The sequence below is a fragment of the Paracoccidioides lutzii genome, assembly GCF_000150705.2.
Source record: "Paracoccidioides lutzii Pb01 unplaced genomic scaffold supercont2.8, whole genome shotgun sequence".
NCBI classification, from domain to species: Eukaryota; Fungi; Ascomycota; class Eurotiomycetes; order Onygenales; family Ajellomycetaceae; genus Paracoccidioides; species Paracoccidioides lutzii.
In genome coordinates, this window is record NW_015440954.1 from 218,144 (window position 1) to 235,787 (window position 17,644).

Genomic DNA, 17,644 nt, shown 5'->3' on the forward strand with positions numbered 1-17,644 from the left:
TTCGGATATTATAGCTATGGATGTCAAACAAGGTTTCGATGAGATCATGTAATATATTGCACGTGACATGGTGGGTTGTTTATGTGCGCCAACTCTTCCTATTACGGACTAGCGCCCGATACAACCAATGAGAAGTCCAACATGTGATTGGGCTTTGCAACCCTGGCTTAGGTAAACAGCAAAACTTTTGATTAGGTAACTAACAAAAACTCAAACCTCCCTAATTTTTTTGTCTCTTCCTCAAACCCTTAAAAAAAGGAATATCTACAATACCCACCATCATTTACATGCACTTCTAATAAGCCCCTATTCCTCCCTTCTCGCCTGCAATGGGTTTCACAGACTTTTCCTCCGACTCTGGCCTTGCCAGTATGTATTGTTGTCCTTTCCCCGAGCTGCATGATGTGTTCTGACCAAACCCTCCTTTGATCAAAGTTGTCAACCACTTCCTTTCCATGAGGAGCTACGTTGTTGGGTGAGTTCAATACGTCCTGTCCTATTTTTCTCATTTTCATGTCCATTGCTATTTTTAAATGATGAAAATAAATTGGTCCGTGTTGATGAGGCGGCTTAAGACACCGCTGAATGACTACTTCCTACGCGAAATTCGCATCTCTGAAAAAAAATTACCCCACCAGTGGCTTAACTCTGTTGTACTGCAAGAAGCTTTCCACGAAAGACACACCATACTAACTCGAAATCAGTTATACCCCAACCCAAGCCGACGTCGTTACATTCAAGGCATTCAAGAAAGCCCCCGACGCTGCGAAATATCCCCACGCTGCGCGTTGGTACAAGCACATTTCTTCATTCGGAACAGAATTCACTACCCTTCCAGGTGACCCATCCAAACCGTACACCGCATATGGCCCCGAAAGCACCGATATCCCAGTGAACGTCAAGAAAGCCCCTGCCGCAGGTGAGGACGATGAAGACATGGATCTTTTCGGTAGCGATGACGATGAAGAAGATGCTGCCCTCGTTGCTGAGAGAGAAAAGAACCTCGCGGAGTACAGGAAGAAGAGTGCGGCAAAGACTAAGCCTCCCGCTAAATCTTTCATCACTTTAGATATTAAACCTATCGGTAGGCTCTATTACTCTCCATTCGGCATTTCTCAGCCTAACCGTGAACAGATGACGAAACCCCCATGGATAAATTAAAGGTTGAGGTTAAAAAATTACTGGAAACGAAGGAGGGTCTTAAATACTCCAAGGATGAATTAAAGCCTGTTGGCTATGGTATTATGAAACTCCAGGTTCATTTTACTGTCGAGGACGAGAAGGTATCCGTCGATGACCTTCAAGAAGAGCTGGAACAGACTTTCGAAGACTGGATTCAGTCAACTGATGTTGTAAGTGTTCCCTCCGCCAGCTCTACAATATTGTTTCATTTCTAATGTATTACTTCAGGCTGCTATGCAGAAAATGTGAGTGGTGATTTGCGTTAAGGACTGAGAGGAGTGGAGGCCATCGCGTGTTTTAAATAACCCGTGATACGCTAAGAAAAATAATAACATCCCAGTTGACTCTTGATGTAGAGGGTAGCTAAGTCAAGAATAGTTAGCTCCTCATGAAAGTAAATGAATGACATGTCTGCACAAAACATACTCCCAAATTGAGTTTTGTTTACTGAAATTTCCCATCATAATGTGGATTACTGCACCTCAGACCCTTCATTCGGGCACGAAAGGTTGGCTGGCCAAGAGTACTGTACGTCCATCCCATTGGATGACGTTTAGCAAGGGACAAGCAGATATGAATCTTGGAAACAGCAATCTGGTTGAGGGAGCTCAGCACGTCCTGGGTGGGTCTTTCAGAAGGGGTTACACTTGGTCTCCTCAGCTACGGATGGCACTCCATGCTATGTCAAACGGTTGTATCTAAACACCTACCTAGGTATCTGAAAGGATTGATTCTTTCAGCCCAGAGGTCGAAAATCTTGCTGTGCCAGGTTTGCTACAAGGACCACTCCATTCTGAAGCCACACGTGGAGAGAATCCGAACACACTCTAATAATATCCGGGTAATCCCCCTCAACATCCCTTGGGTCATCCCCCCGCTCACCTTAATCGCTGCCTTGACCAGCATGGACCAGCATGGACCAGCATGGGGGGTTAAAATTAAATGCAAAAAAAAAAAATAAAATAAAATAAAATAAAATAAAATAAAATAAATAAAATAAAATAAAAAAAATTTCGTCCCTCTGGCAAGTTTTTTTAATCCCTTTAGACGTCATGTCATCCATTCCACTCTCACGACGAAGAGAGACGTAAAGTAAAATAAAATAATAAGCAAAGAAAACAATAATTTGATAAGAAGGCCAAAAATAAAAGATTCAACTCCCCGTTTGATAACTGTATTTATTTATCCTCTAGGGAATTTTTGATCCTCTCATAGTAGAATGAAAGAAACTTGGGAGCCGTGCACATCCTCAGTTACTGAGAGCAGATCGCACATATAAAGCTCCATTTGCAAGTAGTAGATCCACAATACCTTCATAGCCTTCTATAAACAGCTTCAAGGGTACCTCCAATCCCAGGAGTGCGAGAATTGACATCTGCCCCTCTACCGAGCAGAGGTTTGACGATATCATAGTAGTCAAAAAGTGACCCCTTTTCGTAAAGCAGCCTCATGTCTATCAACTTATGAATTGATATCCGCTCCCCTATCAAGCAACAATTCCACTATACCTTTATAACCTGAACTAGATAGCTGAAGTATTCATTTAAAGGCCCGAGAGAACGTAAAGACGTAGATTCGCTCGCTTCATCCTCGCGGTGCTCAACCAACACTACAGACAAAAATAACACTATTGCCCCATGACAGAAAAGTATGAGAATATGTGTTAAAAAATGCATACTGTCCAGAGCACAAGGAGAAGAGTTGAATGTACAAATGTGTAAATTGTTAACTTCACTTATAAACACCTATCAATTCCCCCCCCCCCCCCAAAAAAAAAAAAAAAAAAAAAAAGAAAAAATCAAAAAATCAATCCCAAACCCTCACCCCAGAATCCCACATATCGAGCAATAAAATAGACTGATGTTATAGTGAAAAGCCATATATATTAAAAAAAAGCAGGGATTTCTGATGTTGGGTATCTCATATCTCACCATAAAACCAAAACCAAAACATGTGAAATTAAAAAAAAAAAAAAAAAAAAAAAAAAAAAAAAAAACCGAAGGGAATGTAAGTAAACATACTCCTGATCTTCCCGTGAAACATGCAACTGGGTCTATTTTCCTTTTTCTCTAGGTGGCAATTTCCTGTTTGCCCAACTTAATCACCTGGGCAAAAATATGAAACAAGTTGAGGCATAATATATATGTGTGAGGAAGATATATAGTAGAAGATCAGTAAATAGGTAAGTAAGTAATTAAGATTTTCGCCTATCACGATAACGTTTAACGGAATTTTTGGAAAAGCTTTGGAAAATCCGGGAGGGAACCGAAGAAATATGCATCAATCAAAGCGCATTGGTTGAATTCTGCCGAGAGCTTCCAGTACTCGGCGGTAGACTGCCGCCACTGACGCTGCCCCCTTCGCTACTAGGAGTTTGAGGCTCCGCAACGACCTGTTGTCGAATGCTGACAATCCACTCATGCTGTAGAAGTTCAGTCGCACTCGGTCGTTTAACGGGGTCTATCTCAAAGCATCGCTTGATGAAATCGATGCCTATAGGGCTAAGTTGATCCGGCGTAGGGAGTTGTGGTTGACTGCCCTGTGCAATCTTGTACATGATTGCCCACTCGTTGTCCACACCTGCCCAGGGGCGGTGGCCTGTGGCCATTTCGAGGATTACACAGCCAAGAGACCATATGTCCATGCAGCCGTGGCGGCCGGAGGTGTGGCCTACTTCTCCCCTGACAAGTTCTGGGGACATATACATCGGAGTGCCAGTCACAGATTTTTGGTTTCTCTTCTGTCCAAGTGCATCCTTCGCCGGGCCCCTTCCATCTTTTGCATTCGATGAATAATGATCCATGGCAGCCAAGGTTTTGCCCTGGCGCGCGATGACCATTGCCGCACCGAAATCTACGTACTTAATGACTCCGTTATGATCAAGCAAGATATTTGCAGGTTTGATATCGCGATGGACAATTCCAGCCTGGTGTAAGTAGGCCAGCCCCTCAAGCATCTGGAGTGTGTATACCATGATAACCATCTCGTCTTCAATTCGGCCATGCTCTAGCAGAGTTGCAAGAGATCCACCAGAACAATATTCCATGAAAATATAGACCTTATCTCGATGCACCTCGATGCCGTAGTATGAAATAATGTTGGGATGATCAAGAACTTCAAGAACACCCATCTCGTCGCGGATCTGCTGTGCAGCACCAGGAATAACAGAGGGCTCTTGGAGGCGTATTTCCTTCACCGCCATCAGATAACTGGTATCCAGATCAATGGCAGCGTAAACTGAGCCAGATGTCCCTCCGCCAATAAACTGGCCTTGCTGCCATCGCAATGTCACATTCGTTGCTGACGAAGACAGCACAGTAACGGACCGATCTGCTTCATTGGCACCTTCCAGAACTTTACCCAAAGCTTGCCTCTTGGCATCAGCCTCGATTCTTGTCTGGTCGATCTCTGCGAAAAGGGCCTCCCGCCTTTCTTGTACCTCTCGTGATGCCTGTGCATCATCCATGATCCGACTCAGGTCCAGTTTTCTGAACCTTTGTCCAGAGGGGTCAGTGTGTTGTTGTTCAGCTTGCGCCGCTAACGACGATCTTGCTCCCATGATATCGAAGTGAGAAATTAAAAGTGACATGCACCCAGCAACTTTAACCCGTAGGCGACTGTAATCTTCGTTACTTATAGCGAGAACGCTTTGGCCATGCGTTACTATCATAGCAAATTCGAGCGCCGCTACAGCCCACTTGAAGGTCTTGCGATCGGCAGCATCGCAGTCATCGCAAATAAAAGAGACCCAATCGAGAGCCAGCTTAACAAGCTTGGTATGGTTCATCGAACGTCGGTTGGCATCCATATACATGAGCGAACGTTTGCCAAATTCAGTAGCAAACGCAAAGCAAGATTGGATGAGTTCGTGATTGGCTGCATTTTTGCTTTGTCGTCTGACAATTTCGACGCTGTCGATGATTCCGGTTGAGAGTTTGTAAGCTGTCTTCTTAATCTTGTTCAGTTCAACATTGACACGACCTAGGTTGGCACGCTGTTCGACAGTAATATCCAACTGTAGACCTGTTAGTCTAGTTAATGCGTGGCGTGCATTCTGAAGCCGTTGTTGAGATCCGTCCGCGACTAATCGTAATTTGCCCAATCTAACATCCGTGGGCTGTTCCAAAAGGTCCACCTCCATCCTTTTGCCATTCCATTCTAGAGGCTTTTCGGGGAGGAGGACGAGAACGTAAGGATTAGACGGATCCTCGGGTAAATCCTCAGCACGGAACGACGTGCCCAGGATAGATTGTATATCTTTAGGTCGGCCGTATAGTGAAGGCGACGCAATGAGACGAACTCCTCTCTGGCCCACCGAATCGTGTGAGATCACCATGAAATGGCCAGAGGCCAGGAGAGCCTCTGATAACGTGTCCACCATATCCTGCCGCAGGTTAAATTCGGTTGCATTTTCGAACCGCTGGCGCAAGAGACGTGAAAACCGGAAAAGTTTTCGCTGACGAACCCGTACTGAGTCAAAAATTTGTTTATAGCGTTTCTCTGTCTCAACAGCGTCTTCGCCCGGTCGACAAGACAATTCCCGCTCGAAGTGGATCATCAATCGTTGCAAGGATTTGGCGGTTAAAGTGCTGCAAATGTATTAGCGACTACTCTCAAATGTCTCTAATACTGAAATAGGGGCCAATGCATACCTGAACTGTTCAGCTACTTCGATGTCACCATTCTCGAGTTGTCGGCCAATATCATTAGAAAACTCCCACTCCCCTTCCAGTATCTCCGCCTCTTTAAAAGTATTTTTATTGGCACTGAGCTTCCAATTCAATAATTTGAAATAGTATTTCAGGCCGCCGACAACAACATTGTCAAAGTTCTCGTCAACACAAGGGGGGAGGTCCCAACCGGGTTCAGGATTAGAGATGATAAGGTAGCGTTGTTTGATGTCTACAGCAACCTTCAGCAGGATTTGGAATTGGGAAATCATTTGATCAACTAAGATAGGAGATTGCAAGCCCGGATCCTTCATCTTCCTGGCGTAGGAAAGACGAAGTCGGATGACCTCTTGGATAAGGCGCGAAGGGAAGTTTATGAGTGTCAACAGTTCCTCAATGTACGGCGGTAGATGCCGTTTTGCAAACGCTTCCGCGTTCTCAATTAAAGTACTTTTGGCTTTTTTGATCACACCGCCAATACCATCCAGGATAGAGGGTTCTTTTTTCTTATCATGATCATATACATTCTCAGTGCTTTGAAGTGTTTTGAGCCCGTCTTCCTTCATGATACGATCGAGAAATGAGCCTTCGTCCGATAAGTCCGCTGCATAGGAGGCCATAGTCATGGGCTTCGCGAAATCCAACTCTTCATTCCCCACCCACCTTTTTAGGATAGCGAGTTCAGTGTTAATCGACAATGTCGTGTTATGCCAGGCGATGACAGCGTCACAGCTCTCTTGGAATTCTTCCGACGCAGCACGGGGGTGTTCCGCTTGTAGAATACGCCGGCTAGGGTATAGACTCTCGCACTGTTCGATTTTCTCCACGATATCCTCAACCTGCTTCAGCGGGGGTTTCCCAACTTGTGTTTCGCCTTTGATCTCAAAGGAAATGATGTCTTCGATGATGGGGCCAAGGTTGCTTATTTGATACTCGACAAATTTCTTCTGTAGAGAGATAGGTCTTCCAAATCTGGCAGCTTTGGCTCCGAGGAAAATTTCCGTATTCCACACCTCGCGACTCTTTTGCTCCATTGTCCCAATCAACCTTTGCTTCTCCTGTCTGATGACATCGCCCTTGAGCACCGATGCTAGCATGGAATACCATTCAAGCCTTTCTTTGTTTTTCGGATCTTGTAGCTCCTCCAGTGTAGGTTGGGCATCATCATCTTCTAAGATGAGGTGGGTGTCTGGGTCGAAAGGGTCAGTGTCGAACTGTGACTCTGATGAAGGAGATTCTTCCTCTGGCTCAGAGTCAGCTCCAAAGCCCGGGCCCGGGATCTGAGACTCAAAGTTGAGCCATCCATTGTGCCCCTGACGCACTCGTTGAACATATGCTCTCTCCTGGGCACGATATCTAGCATCGGGATCTCGTCGTTGGGGGCGTTTGGTAACGGACGGTATCTGGACGCTGGAGTGGACTGAGGTAAATTGGGGAGGCTTGCGGGGAGGCGCATAGGTGTTGGAGGGAGTCCTGGCTGGCCCGGAGGGTCGCTGGGGTCTCAAGTCAGCCATGTCTGGGGGAAGGGGTTGGTCGAAGCCGGCCAAGGATGCACCAGCACCGCTACTACCCCGTGGACGCGTGGAAGAGGAAGGCCATGACGGAAAGGATGATTGCGTGGGAGCCACTGGGACGGGGGAGAAGGGAGAATTGGGCGCCAGCGGGGTTTCTGGTGGTGGTTGGTTCTCCTCTGGGTGTGGGCACAGGTCTGAATGCTCGCCGTCTGAGGAGAGGAGATAGGGCGGGTGAGGGGTAAAGTAACCGGTATTGGACCTTGGCCTGCCCGTGGTGTCCAGGACAGAAGAAGAGTCCGGGTGATCCATGGCTTATAGGCGCAGCACGGGCGATTCACCCTGATGCTTCGTGCATGGCGGTGGTTTGGCGCTGGTTGCCTGAGGTCGAGGTCTGGTCCGTCTTTGGAGCTTGCTCAAAAGCTCAACGAAGGTTCGAACCACACAGCACTAGCCCCGTCGGTAAGGTTCTGCCGGGGTGCTGTGGCGGTGCTAAGAGCCAATACATACACACAGCAGTAGTTAGTGCTCCGTACCTGGCTGAGTATCCACCTTCGTGGTGCAGCACGGATTATAGACTAAGATATAATAAATCCTTCCCGCGTCGACATACTTAAACCCTTCATATATATATATATATTAGTCTACGGAAGTGCTGTACCAAATTGACATCCATTATTATTATAGCTGGTGATCCATGCAAGCCCTGACCATTTTGAATCAGATGTAATTATTCCGTACTATGAAACAAGCCGTCTTTCTCTAGTTCGTGGAGCATACCAAGCTCAAGTTGTGTCGAGGGGTGGAGCTTCTCTGTAAATCATTCAAATAACTAGGGGACTTCTGGCGAAGCTTCGGGCAGCTTCAGGTACAGTAACTGCGTGCAAGCCACAACTCCAATTCGCAAATTAAAGGGCGGGACGATCGATAATCACAATTGAAATAGCTGCAGCCCGCCACAAGGAAGATGGGGGTGGAACGGCGGTGGAGATCAAACAGATACTAAAAGGCAGGATAAAATCACTTAAGAATAATAGTCACATCAAGAGGCGCAGTCATAACAACCTCGAGTCATAACAATCTCTTATCAAATGAACAGTTGAAAGCATCTCAGCGTTTGAAGACGGTTATGCCCTCAATCAGAGGGTTGAGACGCTGAGTACCCGAGCTCGGGATTCTCCGTCCGTCAATGATGGCGTGAGAGTGCGATATACAGGCGGATCGTCAAGTACGATAACTTATTTAAACATCCGCCCTCAAGAAGTTGCGCAAGGTAATAAAGATAACTCATCAATGGTTAAACCAGGGGATACAGTTGAAGGGATTATAACTTAGATGGTTTAGAAAAAGAAAAAAAAAATTACGGAGTATATATGTATCTATCATTTTTGTCTTCCCTTACGCCGACCGTTGAACCTTGGATCGGATGGATTCCATGGCATGAGCTCTCCCTATGACGACACAGGGTTGATAATGAATGGTTGATCGTAGATATGAAAATCGACAATGACGCTTAATCGCTTGGCCGCCGGCCCGCCCCCTCTCTCACTTGAGGAGGCCCATTCATTGGCTGACCAGGCGACTAGCCATTTCTCCTTAATCTTTCCTCCTTTCGCGAGTGAGTCGGGCTGGTTTTTGGGGATGGAAGAGGTCTGGCAAGCCGGCCTTCCATCTGCATCACTTTGCCGTGAGCCTGTGATGCAATGGATATATCCCATTTTCATAAATATGCTTGCGGACATCTTCATCAGCGCCTGTGTGATATGGCTGCATTTGGAGATTATTGAATCCATAGTTATGCAAAGTAGAATGTTGCCATGGATCTGAGGCTTCAGGCCCTCTGTTCGACAGTGCTATGACCTGTCCTCAATAGCTGTATTCCATTTCCTTCACTCCTTTTTGCGTCTTGTAGGCTTTTCGTGTGTCACTTAATGGCAAAGAACCCCCACACTCTTTAAGGCAGAGTAAATACATCGGACAACTAAATGCATGGATGACCCGCTTCGACTTAACTCTCCTTGAAATCGGAACTAAACCTAGTTTGGCAAGACGGGCATCAACATGGGAACCCTTAGGCATCATCTCACCCACCAGCTTCATACTTCAGTATTCACATCCACACGCAGATATCTCACGTATTTTGGCTCTTGGTCTCCCTTTTCATTTTAATGCTTAATTCAAACATTGTATACACCCACAGAAAACTGAAAACTCATTCCCCTTGCCGCATAACCAAACATGGATGGGCTTCCAAATCCTTCCGAATCGAACACTACCACGACTCGAGCGAGCTTTCCCCAGTCCCCGTCTGAATTTCATGACGATTACAGAATTTCCTTTTCCAAACTTGACGAGAAGTACTATTTGGAGGCTGAGGATGGGACAGAGTGGGAATACGATAATGCGCTGAATAGATGGGTCCCCCTGGTAGGCAGTTCATGAAACTCTTGCTCTCTTCCCCTTATTCTGCTGGTTGGCGCACAAAGGCTGTGGTGATTTTCCCCCTCCCCAACTCCCCAGATGGCGACATCTCGGGATCGGGAAGCCATGATAAGCTGCTGGCACAAACAGAGGGTGTGCTTGGAAATGCTGTTTGGGGCCAAATATCCAAAATACCCAACGCTTTGCTTGCGCAGCACCCCTCCTTTGTTTCGCCTCCAGTATCAGGGTGGTAAAAGAAAAACAAAATCGAGAAAGAAAGAAAAAATGAAAAGAAATATTAAAATGCCATCCTACATTCCCGTTGGATGCAGGACAGTATTCTAATTGCATGACCTCTTTGGTTTATTTTTGGTCTGTTGGGTGAATTACATAGGTGGACGATGCCCTCTTAGAACAACAGAGGGAGGCGTACAAAGTTGAAGGCGTAAATGAAGACGAACCAGTCGATCTCAAGCAGCAACAGCAGCAACGGCGGCTGAAGCGGAAAAATTATACCGGTGACCAAAATGTTAGTTGGACCTTTCTACTTCTTCGCATGAGGTTATCATAAAACATGCAATGAACATATATGCTGACGAACCTTTCATGAACCGATGTTTAGGATATCAAGCCGACCCAAGTCTCTAAGCCCAAGAAACCGCGCGTAAATACCGCTGTCTACGTTACATCCATCCCCCTTGACGCCTCAATAGACGAAGTGAACGACGTATTCAGTAAATGCGGAGTCATTGCCGAAGAAATCGACCGGCGAAAGCCACGGATAAAAATGTATACTGACGATGAAGGGAAGTTCAAGGGGGATGCGCTGGTCGTATACTTCCGACCTGAATCTGTCAACCTTGCCATCCAGATGCTTGATGATACAGATTTTAGGTTTGGAGAAACGGGACCCGAGGGCAAGATGAAGGTCCAAGCGGCGGATTTCTCATTTAAGGCACAAAAAGAGGCACCGGTCAAGCAGAATATGAGCGAGAAGAGGAAAATTATGATGAAAACTCAAAGGCTGAATAGGTTGGTGTTCGCATTTTTGTTTGGTATTTTAGTGGCTAGTGGAGTTCATTTATGGACCTTAAAGGTAGCCAAGCTTCATGTTCATGCTAACTATTTGTTATAGCAAACTTGCGGACTGGGACGATGATGAGCCGTCGACTGCTCCAACAAGTTCTTCCCGATGGGATAAAGTGGTCATTCTCAAACATATGTTTACGCTACAGGAGCTTGAGGTATGAATTTCTCATCATCCATCTATATAAAGATATGACACATTCGACGAAATATCCGTTGTTTCATTTCTTTCCCCCCAACCTCCCCTTTTGAGGAACATGAGCATCCCACACTAACCCAAACGCCCATTCCAGGAAGACCCAGCTGCAATCCTCGACATAAAGGAAGATATCCGACAAGAATGCTCGAAGCTAGGCGACGTCACCAATGTCGTACTATACGACAAGGAGGAAGAGGGCGTAGCTAGCGTACGGTTCTCAGATGCCGAATCTGCAAATACCTGTGTTCAGGTGAGTCTCTCTACACCCTACCCACTACCCCATCGCTCCCTGATTTACTCAAATTATATGCGATTTGCAGCTCCTTAGCTGACTCCGCCATTTCAAATATACCTATAGAAAATGGACGGCCGGTTTTTCTCAGGCACGCGGGTTGTAGCATATATCGCCGACGGCAGCGAGAAGTTTAGGAAATCGAGTGCGAAGAATCCAGCTGCTCTGGCTGCTGTTGATGCGGAAGGGGCGGAGGATGCCAGCGAGGAGGAAGCTGAGAGACTTGATAAGTTTGGCTCATGGTTGGAGAGCGAAGGGAAAAGCTAATCTATCTATCTCCCCATTGACATCCAGCAGTTTCTTGTCTTCGTTTTCATTGAGATTAGGACCGGTGGGTTCACGCCTATACTTACTGGTGTTTACTGACTTTACTCATGGTGTACTCTGATTGTTTACCGTTGTCTTCTATTATTATTATTATTATTATTATTATTATCATCTAGTTCATAGCCAATGGCCCTCAGAGGGCCCATCCCACCGGCAGGCAACCGGAATCACAACAGATAACAAATCATGGCATGAGCAAATGACTGACAAATCTTTTGAGACTTCGCTGGCTCTTCATAATGAAGCAATATAATTGAAGTTTAAAAATTTGTGTTTGCAGTATATGATTTTCTTTTTTTTTTTTTATCAGGAGCTGCATTCATAACTATAATACTGCAACGTTTAAGTATTAATTCAGAAATATAAGTATAATATTCTCACCACACGTTACACCACTTCGACACTTGCTTGGAGAGAATTGTAGATGCAAGAAGTTTCTCTTTCTCTGACAATAAAATGAACAGTGGATCAGATAAATTAAAGACCTGAGTGAGGCGTTTATAATTGAAACATTGAGCTTGCTCTCTCAAAACTAAAGTAATTTTAACAAGAGACACACACATACACACATGCATGCACTCACACATATGCTGGCAGCATATGGAGGGTGGGAGTTGAGCTAAAAGTGCTATGTGATTGAGTTTGTGGTATAGAATCGATATGTCGCTACCAAACAGAAGAGAACAAAAAAAGAAGCACAAAAAAACAAGCTATTAGAAGTAATGGGGCTAAAGTACTATTATACTTTGCTTTAACTTCTTCCTCTACTCCTCGCCCTCCAGGACCTCTTCCTCGACACTGTTGAAACAGAAAATTCATTGGTTAGTACGAAAGGAAGCAGAACAAATCATACCCAACAGAAACTGGGGGGGGGAAATAAATCTTACTATTCATCCTCTCCCTCGGAAATGCTAGCCTCCTGGTACTGCTGGTACTCGGAGACCAAATCGTTCATGTTGCTCTCCGCCTCAGTGAATTCCATCTCGTCCATTCCCTCACCCGTATACCAATGCAAGAAAGCCTTGCGTCTGAACATAGCGGTGAACTGATCACCAACACGCTTGAAGAGTTCCTGGATGGAGGTGGAGTTTCCAACGAAAGTGGAAGACATCTTGAGACCGCGAGGAGGAATGGAGCAGAGAGCGGTCTGAACATTGTTGGGAATCCACTCAACGAAGTAGGTGTTGTTCTTGTTTTGAACATTGCGCATCTGATCTTCGACTTCCTTCATGGATACCTTACCACGGCTATGGGGAAAGAATGCATTTAGTTAGGAAAAAGGAGGGATGGTGACATAATGTGGAAAAAGCTTACAAGATAGCTGAGCAGGTGAGGTAACGGCCGTTACGGAAGTCGGAAGCAGCCATCATGTTCTTAGGATCGAACATCTGTTGAGACAATTCCGGAACGGTGACAGCACGGAAAGAGTATGCGCCACGGCTGGTGAGAGGAGCGAATCCGACCATGAAGAAGTGAAGACGAGGGAAAGGAACCATGTTGACGGCGAGTTTGCGTAGGTCAGAGTTAAGCTGACCAGGGAATCGTAGGCAGGTGGTCACACCGGACATGACTGCGGAGACAAGATGGTTGAGGTCGCCATATGATGGCTCAGAGAGCTTGAGAGTCCGCATGCAGATATCATACAGAGCCTTTATATACATTCAGCGATCCCATAACAAAAATTGGCCATTGACAAGACGAGATTGAAGACATGCGGAAACCATACCTCGTTATCGATACAGAAGGTCTCATCAGAGTGCTCAACGAGTTGATGAACTGAGAGGGTGGCATTGTATGGCTCGACAACGGTGTCGGAGACTTTGGGCGAAGGAACGACGGAGAAAGTGGCCATCATGCGGTCTGGGAATTCCTCACGTATCTTGGAGATCAACAAAGTTCCCATACCGGCACCGGTCCCACCACCAAGGGAGTGAGTAATTTGGAAACCCTGGAGGCAGTCACAGCCTTCAGCCTCACGACGGACGACATCGATCACCTGGTCCACCAGCTCAGCACCCTCGGTGTAATGGCCCTTGGCCCAATTGTTTCCAGCACCAGACTGGCCGAAAACGAAGTTGTCTGGACGAAAGAGTTCGCCAAAGGGACCGGCACGGACTGCGTCCATGGTACCGGGCTCCAAGTCGACGAGGACGGCACGGGGGACGTACTTCTTGCCAGAAGCCTATATAATGGATTTACCAGTTAGTTGTTGGATGGATCGCCTCTGATGTTGGGGGACCGTTCTCCCACCTCATTGAAATAAACGTTCATGCGCTCCAACTGGATATCGGAGGAGCCATTGTAGCTATGGATCAAGTCAGAAGGGGCTCGTGCAAGTCGAATTAATCAATTTCATAGGGCATATAGTATAGCACTCACAAGCCAGATCCGTCGAGACCATGCTCACCAGAGATGGTTTGCCTGTATATACAAAAATAAAGGAAAAAAGAAAACTTTTGGTCAGTACAACAAATGTAAACAAAAACATGGAAAAACCAAAAAAATATCAGCCATGTGATGACGGTGGGAGGATTTGACATACCAGAAAGCAGCACCAATTTGGTTACCCTAGTGATCAAACAAGAGCGCGGAGGTTAGAAGCCACGAACCCAACATAGTAACATCAAAAAGGGGCAGATAGAAACATCTTGCTCAATGGGAAGAGAGGGAGACTGATTTGACATACGCATTGGCCGGTTTGGAGATGGACCTAATATAGATTAAAGATGATAATCAAATATGTTAGCGACTAGGTCTTAACATTCACAGTTCATTTCTCCCATTTTCCAAGGGGATTCTCTGGAGGGATTGTATGCTGTGGAGGTACCACTGGGGGGGGATCTAGGGGTGTCTGCAGTGGGGAAAGGACATGGAGCAGCCAGACACAACAAAGCCTGGGTGTTCCAGATGACGCGTGACAACAGGGAGGAATCAACGTACGATTTCACGCATTATGGATGGTAGAGGATGCGAAGGTATGAACCGGGAGGACAGGGGGGGGAAGGGAGACCTCGAACAACAGAGACAAGGTGGTGGTGATGGGCGAGGTTTGGAGGTTTGGTGGTGAACCAGGGGGCGGTGTAGGAGGAAGAGGGTGAAGAAAGGCTTGATTGAGGAGGTTAAAACTCCTTGGAACAAGGAGGAAGCGCGATGTTTGTGTGTTGTAGCGCTAGTCCCGTTGCGGCTAGCGGGCCTAGCAAAATCGGGACTAGCGCAGCCACAGGCACAGAACGTTGGGGAGAGACGCTAGTCCTAAAAGGGCGATGGTTTAGCTTATTTAGGACTAGCGGGCTGGTCATCGCTGAGGATTGGGCTGTTCAGGAACGAACCAACAGCCGATCAGAACATTCAGACAGATACACAGCATTCTCTCTCTACAGCTCAAAATGAATTATCGTTGTCGATGTTACAGCTGCCCCAGATACCTACATCCAATCACAGAAATACATGATATACACATATCGATAACCAAAACCATATCACCCCTTCAATCACCCAACCAGAATCCCTCTCTCCCACCCTCGCACGAGCGCGCGCTCTCTCTCGAAATCAGAAACCCAGAGCCAAAGAGAAACAAAAACTCACTTCAATTCCCTCCCAAACCCTCTCTCCAAACCCGACCTACTCATTGCTAGCATACCCAACCTTCTCCAGCGCCTCAAACTCCTCCTTCAACGCCCTAACACTGACAAACCGACTCAACAACCCAGCACTGCCCGCCTTATCGTTCGTGCCCGATACCCTCGCCCCTCCAAACGGCTGCTGCCCCACCACAGCCCCCGTACACTTACAGTTGATATAGAAATTACCCGCAGCATTACGCAGCACGTCCTCCGCATATGACACCGCCGCTCGATCCTGCGCGAACACGGCGCCCGTCAGTGCATAAGGGCTCGTGGTGTCGATGGTGTGGCAGATAGATTCGAACGCTGTCTCTGCACTTTTTGCAGGAGCAGATGAGCCATCGTGTTCCGCACCATCGTCATAAATGTGGACTGCCAGGATGGGCCCGAAGAGCTCAGTGCTAAGAATGGGATGGGATGCATCATTTGTCGCATAGATGGTGGGGTGGATGAAGTATCCCGTGTCATCACTGTAAGTCCCGCCAACGAGCAGTTCAAGACTGGAATCCTTATTCGCCTCGTCGATGACAGATGAGAGTTTCTTAAACGCCGCCTCGTGAATTACGGGACCCATGAAGTTGGTGAAATCTTCAGCATCGCCGATCTTTATCGCCTTTGTTTCGTCGATGAGCTGGCGACGGAATTCGGGCCAGATGCTCGAAGGGACGTAGGCGCGTGAGCAGGCGCTGCATTTCTGGCCTTGGAACTCAAAGGCGGCGCGCACGGTGTTCCGCACTGCGTTGGGGATGTCGGCGCTCTGGTGGATGAGGTGGAAGTTCTTTCCTCCTGTTTCACCTACGATGCGCGGGTAGCTGATGTACTTGCTGTCTGCGACTCCCTGGGCGATTTTGCCATACAGGGATCGAAATACGGCAGTGCTTCCTGTGAAATGCAATGCAGAGAAATGACGGTGGTTAAGCACTGTTTGGGTTATTTGTTCAGCATCCCCAGGGACGAACTGAATGACTCCGTGGGGGAGACCGGCTTCCGCAAGGATGCTGTAGGTTAAAAAGTTCGCTGCGACAGCGAATGGTGATGGCTTCCAGATAACCACGTTGCCCATCAGTGCTGGTGCCGCGGGTAGGTTGCCGCCGATGGCGGTGAAGTTGAACGGGGAGACTGCGTAGACGAACCCTTCAAGGGGGCGATACTCCATTCGACTTTTAGGGGAGAGTCAGCTATTATTCACCATTGCTGTCTTTCTGTGCAATTCGAACAAGCGGATTGCTGGAAGTGGCGGTGAGAGTGTCCCCCCATTCAATGGGGAAACTAGTGAGAAAAGCAAAAATGGGCGAACACTTACTTCCAAACTCCAGGAGAATTGTGACTTGGTTGCTGCGCATAAAGCTCCGCTGCGTACTGGACGTTGAACCTGTTCGTAATTATCTCACACCATCAATATCCATTCCATCATTTACGCACCAGCAAAAGCACAATCGCTAAACTAACAGGCAAATACACCAACCTCAAGAAATCACACAACTCCGCGGCAGCATCGATCTCCGCCTGCCACGCATTCTTCCCTTGTCCCACAATCGTGGCCGCCATCAATTCATACCGATACTTGGTACTGATTAGATGAGCTGCTTTCAGGAAAATCGCTGCACGGTCCGCAAACGGTAACGTCTCCCATGATTTCTTAGCGGTTAATGCGGACTCGATAGCCTCAGTGACCTCTTCGGGACCTGCTGCGTGAAATTTGGCTACGGGATTGGTTTTAAATGCGGAGGGGTTTAGTTGGGTTTGAAGGGGCGAGGAGGTGGTTACCTGTGAGAGGTGAAGGTGATGATGAGGGAGGTTAGTTTTGTTAATTTTCCCATCTACGGAGTTCTGCTCCATACGCAGACAGTTATAAGAATAAAAAGGAACATGAACGAAATGAATATATATGCACGTACGTGTTTGCCTCCTATCAGAAGCGGAATTTGCAGAGGAGCCTGTTTCTTGAATGCCGCAATTGCGCTTGAGAGTTTCCCACGCTCTGGCGAGCCTTTGGCGTAATTTTGCTGGTTGAAGATTTCCCCTCCGGGAAGCGGGGGTGGTGAGGGGCGGAAGCAGTTAGCTACATCTATTTTATGCACTTTCTTTAATATTTCCGTCTCTCCTTACACCCATTTCTTCCCCACTCTATACAATCACGAGAGATACTCGAAAATCATTTTGCTATTTTTTTTTTCTTTTTTTCTTTTTTTTTAAAAAAAATATATATATTTTAAACTCACCGTTGGCTCGTTTTGCACCACCGGCGGCTTGAAGGCAGCTAGAGTGGCCATGTTTCCCTTTCAGTATTGCTGGTATAGGCAATCTTGTTCGCGCGTAGAATAGACCTGGCC

At 46.8% G+C, this 17,644-nt stretch overlaps 6 protein-coding genes across 6 annotated transcripts; 2 read left to right on the forward strand and 4 right to left on the reverse strand.

Annotated features, from left to right (window-relative positions):
• Positions 1-329: 329 nt before the first annotated feature.
• On the forward strand, positions 330-1,431 carry PAAG_03028 (elongation factor 1-beta; the record flags this gene model as incomplete). Its single annotated transcript, XM_002794437.2, has 5 exons — positions 330-369; positions 436-475; positions 705-1,084; positions 1,135-1,352; positions 1,411-1,431. The coding sequence occupies 5 exons, from the start codon at positions 330-332 to the stop codon at positions 1,429-1,431; spliced, it is 699 nt and encodes a 232-aa protein (XP_002794483.1).
• Positions 1,432-3,466: 2,035 nt separating this feature from the next.
• PAAG_03029 (MAP kinase kinase kinase wis4) lies at positions 3,467-7,675 on the reverse strand (the record flags this gene model as incomplete). Its single annotated transcript, XM_002794438.1, has 2 exons — positions 3,467-5,771; positions 5,835-7,675. The coding sequence occupies 2 exons, from the start codon at positions 7,673-7,675 to the stop codon at positions 3,467-3,469; spliced, it is 4,146 nt and encodes a 1,381-aa protein (XP_002794484.1).
• A 1,139-nt stretch (positions 7,676-8,814) lies between these two features.
• On the reverse strand, positions 8,815-9,156 carry PAAG_11680 (hypothetical protein; the record flags this gene model as incomplete). Its single annotated transcript, XM_015847281.1, has 1 exon — positions 8,815-9,156. The coding sequence occupies one exon, from the start codon at positions 9,154-9,156 to the stop codon at positions 8,815-8,817; it is 342 nt and encodes a 113-aa protein (XP_015703070.1).
• Positions 9,157-9,601: 445 nt separating this feature from the next.
• PAAG_03030 (splicing factor U2AF-associated protein) lies at positions 9,602-11,628 on the forward strand (the record flags this gene model as incomplete). The annotated part of the gene is made up of 6 exons (XM_015844821.1): positions 9,602-9,790; positions 10,179-10,313; positions 10,407-10,816; positions 10,920-11,028; positions 11,164-11,319; positions 11,428-11,628. 6 exons carry the CDS (start codon positions 9,602-9,604, stop codon positions 11,626-11,628), a joined length of 1,200 nt encoding a protein of 399 aa, XP_015702027.1.
• Positions 11,629-12,574: 946 nt separating this feature from the next.
• Positions 12,575-14,640, reverse strand: PAAG_03031 (tubulin beta chain; the record flags this gene model as incomplete). Its single annotated transcript, XM_002794440.2, has 8 exons — positions 12,575-12,935; positions 13,003-13,337; positions 13,415-13,870; positions 13,939-13,993; positions 14,068-14,109; positions 14,231-14,256; positions 14,375-14,398; positions 14,629-14,640. 8 exons carry the CDS (start codon positions 14,638-14,640, stop codon positions 12,575-12,577), a joined length of 1,311 nt encoding a protein of 436 aa, XP_002794486.2.
• A 669-nt stretch (positions 14,641-15,309) lies between these two features.
• On the reverse strand, positions 15,310-17,584 carry PAAG_03032 (delta-1-pyrroline-5-carboxylate dehydrogenase; the record flags this gene model as incomplete). The annotated part of the gene is made up of 4 exons (XM_015844822.1): positions 15,310-16,471; positions 16,615-16,683; positions 16,777-17,078; positions 17,534-17,584. The coding sequence occupies 4 exons, from the start codon at positions 17,582-17,584 to the stop codon at positions 15,310-15,312; spliced, it is 1,584 nt and encodes a 527-aa protein (XP_015702028.1).
• Positions 17,585-17,644: the final 60 nt, after the last annotated feature.